Raw genomic sequence first — 6,169 nt, 5'->3', positions numbered from 1 at the left:
AAGCCTCCAGAAGCAGTATTGTAGCCTGTAGCACCCCCCGTCTTGTTGTGGTGCACTGTGGGTAAGGGGGTGAAGTCTGCCATCTCTGAATGTCCTTCCTTTGTTCCCCAGATTACCACAAGCCTCCAGAAGCAGTATTGTAGCCTGTAGCGCCCCCCGTCTTGTTGTGGTGCACTGTGGGTAAGGGGGAGAAGTCTGCCATCTCTGAATGTCCTTCCTTTGTTCCTCAGATTACGACAAGCCTCCAGAAGCAGTATTGTAGCCTATAGCGCCCCCCGTCTTGTGATGCACTGTGGGTAAGGGGGGGGGAAGTCTGCCATCTCTGAATGTCCTTCCTTTGTTCCTCAGATTACGACAAGCCTCCAGAAGCAGTATTGTAGCCTGTAGTGCCCCCCGTCTTGTTGTGATGCACTGTGGGTAAGGGGGGGAAGTCTGCCATCTCTGAATGTCCTTACTTTGTTCCTCAGATTACGACAAGCCTCCAGAAGCAGTATTGTAGCCTATAGCGCCCCCCTGTCTTGTTGTGATGCACTGTGGGTAAGGGGGGGAAGTCTGCCATCTCTGAATGTCCTTCCTTTGTTCCTCAGATTACCACAAGCCTCCAGAAGCAGTATTGTAGCCTGTAGCGCCCCCCGTCTTGTCCAAAGTCAACATTCTGCCGCTGACAGAGAAAACCTCCCAGAAGCCACCTCTGGAATATCTGATCTCCGACTCCGGTGACGTTCTTTACCTGGTAACCGACGGCAACCATCCGGTCCTCATGATGAACCGCGACACGACCATGTACAGTCTGTCCGACATCGACGACCTTGCGCCGAAACCCTCCGACATTGAGGTGGAGTTGGATTTCTTCTCATTTATTCCTTATTCTTAAAGAAAATTAACATAGCAGAGATACTCTATGTAGTTACATAGAAAGTAGATTCCCTCACTTTAGACACATGAGTAGCACTGACAAGTTTATATTCCTCATGCATTTTGACAAACCGACCATAGCTAAACAGACAGTGTTTACTTTTTCATCAAGAAGCCAGAAGAAGTTGAACTAACTTTTGTGTTAGACTAGATTTGTGATACTTTTATATGTATATATATTGACTTGTTGTGACCTATACTTAGCTCAGTTGGGCAAAATGTACAATAAAGGTCTTCATTCATTCATATAATGACAGCCAACTGAACCCCTGAATTGCACTGATCCTTACAAATCAGTCCTTATACCCCCCTCACATTAGGCACGATTCGATCGAACGACGAGTCTGCGAGCTCTAAATTACGAGGAGGCATGACCCTGACGGGAAGGGGGAACTCTGCCATTTTTTCGTCGGCAACAGGGTCATGCCTCCTCGTAAATTAGAGCTCGCAGACTCATCGTCCGATCGAATCGCGCCTAATTTGAGGGGGATATTAACACAGTGAATATCCAAAACGGTTCAGCTCAGTTCAGTTCATGCTCTGAGAGTGACACCAGGTTTTCCACAAATCAAAACAATCGGATTTGTCTGTTCTTTAAACAGCTTGTATAATGTAGAAACTTTCAATTGGTAATAATGTTCTGTCTTGATGTTATGTATGCCACAAAATTTATGTACTAAGTGCTGCAAGCTTTCACAACATTATTCAAGTAAATGTATATCTATACATATGTCCAGACAGAGACGGCAGTCCGCATTTTTGCTACATGTTTGCTTAAAGGACAGAAGTTTTCAACTTTGATCTATGTCACTTTAATTGTAGACTTGACATTGGGGAGACCACCGTAATGCTGCCTTCAACCACGTGTTCCCGTTTGGGCGCTGTAGCGTTCGCCGCGTGCTGTGGGGCCTCTATTGTAACCTGTAGCGCCACCCGTCTAACTCTGCCCTTTGTCCCCAGGTGTTTGCTGGGAACTCCACGTTCCATGGTATTAACCACGTGTTCACGTCGGGGCGCTGTAGCGTTCGCCGCGTGCTTTGGGGCCTCTATTGTAGCCTGTAGCGCTACCCGTCTAACTCTGACCTACCTCCATCCCCAGGTGTTTGCTGGGAACTCCACGTTCCACGGGATTAATCATGTGTTCACGTCAGGGCGCTGTAGCCTTTGCCGCGTGCTGTGGGGCCTCTATCGTAGCCTGTAGCGCCACCCGTCTAACTCTGCCCTTTGTCCCCAGGTGTTTGCTGGGAACTCCACGTTCCACGGGATTAACCACGTGTTCACGTCGGGGCGCTGTAGCGTTCGCCGCGTGCTGTGGGGCCTCTATTGTAGCCTGTAGCGCCACCCGTCTAACTCTGCCCTACCTCCATCCCCAGGTGTTTGCTGGGAACTCCACGTTCCACGGGATAAACCACGTGTTCACGTCCGGGCGTTGTAGCGTTCGCCGCGTGCTGTGGGGCCTCTATTGTAGCCTGTAGCGCCACCCGTCTAACTCTGCCCTACCTTATTCCCCAGGTGTTTGCTGGGAACTCCACGTTCCACGGGATAAACCACGTGTTCACGTTGGGGCGCTGTAGTGTTCGCCGCGTGCTGTGGGGCCTCTATTGTAACCTGTAGCGCCACCCGTCTCACAATGTGTATTTTGTCCCCAGGTCTTTGCTGGGAACTCTACGTTCCACGGGATAAACCACGTGTTCACGTCGGGGCGCTGTAGTGTTCGCCGCGTGCTGTGGGGCCTCGCTTTTCTCACGTCCTTCGGACTGTTGGTTCACCAGGGCGTCGACCGAGTCATCTACTTTTTCCAGTACCCGCACGTCACCAAACTGGACGAACTCGAGGCATGGACTGTTTTCTTTTTTGAATTGTGAATAATGTACCCGTATGTAGATATGTTACCGGCATTACCATAACAGATTTCAGGTCAATGTTAGCCTGGCACAAAAGCAAAAAATCATTAAGCAAAAAAATTTTTTTTTAGCGTTTTCCCCAAAACACCAATCAGGTACTTTGTGTGTTGGAGGAATTACCAGTTGAAATTTCAGGTCATTTGGTTTCATTACGTGGGTACAGGAGCCACAAATACACATTTTTGATCAGAGAATAGAAAAAAAAATCGCTCAAGGAATAATTTTAAGGCCATGTGCACCTGAATTGTTAGCTTGTAGTAAATGCCCTGAAATAGATTCTGGGTGGGAATTGAGATGGTTCTTTGAGACAGATTTGCACAATCATTTCAGCTATACCACTGGACCAATCAGCAAAGTCCTAAATAAAATAAAAACATTTATTTGTAGTGTATGCCAAAATATGAATCAGGTACTTTGTGCATGATTTCGTTACTTATGTTTCTCGTTAACGTTAATCATTTTTCCCCCATGCAGGCCGAGATGATATCGTTAGTTATGTTTCTCGTTAACGTTAATTATTTTTCGTTGTTGCAGGCCCAGATGATGTCGTTCCCGGCCATCACCATCTGTAACCTGAACCCCTTCCGGTTCTCTCAGATTACGAAGAACGACCTCTACCACATGGGCCACGCCTTCGAGATGCTGAAGCGGGACAAGACGCTGGCACACAGCACCTACATCGACCCGGAACATCTGAGGGTGCTGAGACAGCTGTCCGACTTCAACAACGACTTCACACCCACCAAGTACGTCTTAAACAGTCTTAAAATGTAACTTTTCCTTACATCAACCCAGAACATCTTAGGGTGCTGAGACAGCTGTCCGACTTCAACAACGACTTCACACCCACCAAGTACGTCTTAAACTTTCCTTAAAGCATCACACTCACCAAGTATGTCTTAAACATTTTCTTACATCCACCCGGAACATCTTAGGGTGCTGAGACAGCTGTCCGACTTCAACAACAACTTCACACCAACCAAGTACGTCTTAAACAGTCTTAAGATGTCTGTAACTAAGTGTACATCTTAAATAGTCTTAAACCTTTCCTTACATCGACCCGGAACATCTTAGGGTGCTGAGACAGCTGTCTGACTTCAACAACAACTTCACACCCACCAACAATCAGGTGTGTCTTAAACATTTCTCTACAACATCACACTCATCAAGTACGTCTTAAACCTTTCCTTACAATTTCACACAAACCCAGTAGGTCTTATACATTTCCATACAACTTCATACCAACCAAATAAGACTTTTGTTTTGTTGTTGTAGTTTACTTGTTTGTTTTTGTTGTTTACAGAAGTATCAGTTCTTGATCAAGCAGATATCCAGATAGATGAGATGCTGCTAAACTGCAACTATGTTGTTGTTATTTTTTACCTGCTGTCGTTGTTGACCTGTTGTTGTTTACCTGTTTTGTGTTGTTTACCTATTGTTGTTTACCTGTTGTTGTTTACAGGAGTTTCAGTATGAAGGAGTTCTACGACCGAGCAGGTATCCAGATAGACGAGATGCTGCTAAAGGGCAGCTATGTTGTTGTTGTTGTTTACCAGTTGTTGTTTACTTGTTGTTGTTTACAGGAGCTTCAGTATGAAGGAGTTCTACGACCGAGCAGGTATCCAGATAGATGAAATGCTGCTAAAGTGCAGCTATGTTGTTGTCGTTTACCTGTTGTTGTTTACATGTTTGTTGTTGTTGTTTACAGGAGCTTCAGTATGAAGGAGTTCTACGACCGAGCAGGTATCCAGATAGACGAGATGCTGCTAAAGTGCAGCTATCGAGGCGATGACAACTGCGGGCCCAATAACTTCACAACCGTGAGTCTGTTTGTTTGTTTGTACGTTACCATGCCAACACACAGTGGTTACATAGGTTACCATGCCAACAGTATTTACATACATACGTTTCCATGCCAACAGACAGTGTTTACGCATGTTTGTTTGGCTGGTGGCAGCACCAACTGATCCATGAATGGTTCTTAGCTGCTCTTTAGAAGTTGCTGTTTGGGCAGACATGTAGCAGTTGTTGTCTCCTGCCACACATCAGCAGGGCTGCAGGTTTCCTTGTTTTTCATGTAGCAGTTTTCTTGCTATTTGTGTAGCAGAATTGTTACAGAATTGTTACATTTATAGACGCACGCTGGGAGGGTTGGCATTGGCTAGTCCCACCTTCAAGCCTTTTAGTTTGGAACTGACAAGTTTTGTCTGACACACACTAGGGGTGTACTGATAAGTGTGGTGGGTTCTTTGAACTGCTGCACATGTGACTCTAGCTGTAGTTTATGTGTTTTTGGTGAGTGTCATTCTGGGGTGCAGCCAATGCCGTCTGACTATTAGTTTGGAAGTTGTTAAGATATTAGGCAACACACTACTCTGGTGATAAACATTTTAAGTGTTCAAAGTTTTGTTATTCCTAAACATTGGATCTCCAGCTCAACTAGTTTAACCTCAGTCAGAAAGTGTAGTTATTTTCAGAAGAAAAAAAAAATCAGCTTGACACCTTCCCATTGAACCCCATGGAACAACACTTGATGCCTGTCCTTGGTGCTGAACTCCAGGTGCAGCAACATTTTCTCATAGAAACCTCAATAAAACATAGTCGAAGGGATGATATTCACTTCTAAACATTCTTTTAGTATTCAAAGTGTTATCAATCTTAAACATGAGATCTCTAACTCAGCCAGTTTAACGTGAGGCAGAAATTGTAGTTCTTTTCAGAAAATAAACCAATCTGATACCCTCCCTTTGAACAACACATGATGGCTGTCCGTGGTGCTGAACTCAATGGAAACTTAATTGAAACTTTGTCTCTGGGATAATATTCATTTTCTACATGCTTGATAAATGCTTTGGTGTCAGAACTTGCAGTTCTTTTCAGATAAACCAGTCTGATAAATCTCCATTGAACAACACTTAGTTCCTGTCCTTGGTGCTGAACTCCAGGTACAGCAACGCTTCCTCATGGAAACCTCAGTAAAACTTTGTCTCAGGGATGATATTCCCACAGCACAAGCTCAGATTACACTTGTACAAGCTTGATATATGCATTGCTGTTACAATCTGCAGTTCTTTTTAGATGATTCAGCCTTATTCCTTTCCATTGAATGACACCTAGTGCCTGTCCTTGATGCTGAAGCTTGGTAAGATTTCACCAGTCAATTTTGTCTTAGAGCAGAGCTCTAGCCAGCGTCCGTTTTTCTGTCAATTGATGGAAATTTGCTGCGTCTGACGGAAAAATTTTAAAACCAATCCGTCAACCTTGATGGACAAAAAAACCTTGGTAGAAGCTACAGGCGGCTGTAAAAGCCACGCACTGTTTGTTTTGCTATTGTTATGATTGTTGACAAT

At 44.9% G+C, this 6,169-nt stretch overlaps 1 protein-coding gene and 1 long non-coding RNA gene across 3 annotated transcripts in view; both read left to right on the top strand.

Annotated features, from left to right (window-relative positions):
• LOC118408448 overlaps positions 1 to 2,277 on the top strand; it is a 13,678-nt gene extending 11,401 nt beyond the window's left edge. The window contains exons 2-3 of one of the 2 annotated variants that reach the window (XR_004830297.1): positions 588 to 835; positions 2,150 to 2,277. This is a non-coding gene — a long non-coding RNA (uncharacterized LOC118408448). Of the gene's footprint in view, positions 1 to 587; positions 836 to 1,875; positions 1,958 to 2,149 lie in introns of those variants that run through there. The other variant, XR_004830298.1, reaches the window with a different exon arrangement.
• Positions 2,278 to 2,568: 291 nt separating this feature from the next.
• LOC118408437 (acid-sensing ion channel 1C-like) lies at positions 2,569 to 5,262 on the top strand. The gene is made up of 6 exons (XM_035809255.1): positions 2,569 to 2,750; positions 3,354 to 3,565; positions 4,282 to 4,354; positions 4,403 to 4,437; positions 4,528 to 4,639; positions 5,254 to 5,262. Exons 2-6 carry the CDS (start codon positions 3,360 to 3,362, stop codon positions 5,260 to 5,262), a joined length of 435 nt encoding a protein of 144 aa, XP_035665148.1. The 5' UTR covers positions 2,569 to 2,750; positions 3,354 to 3,359.
• Positions 5,263 to 6,169: the final 907 nt, after the last annotated feature.

The sequence above is a fragment of the Branchiostoma floridae genome, unplaced genomic scaffold (genome assembly GCF_000003815.2).
Source record: "Branchiostoma floridae strain S238N-H82 unplaced genomic scaffold, Bfl_VNyyK Sc7u5tJ_1585, whole genome shotgun sequence".
Taxonomy (NCBI): Eukaryota; Metazoa; Chordata; class Leptocardii; order Amphioxiformes; family Branchiostomatidae; genus Branchiostoma; species Branchiostoma floridae.
This window is presented reverse-complemented; position numbering and strand designations above follow the sequence as displayed.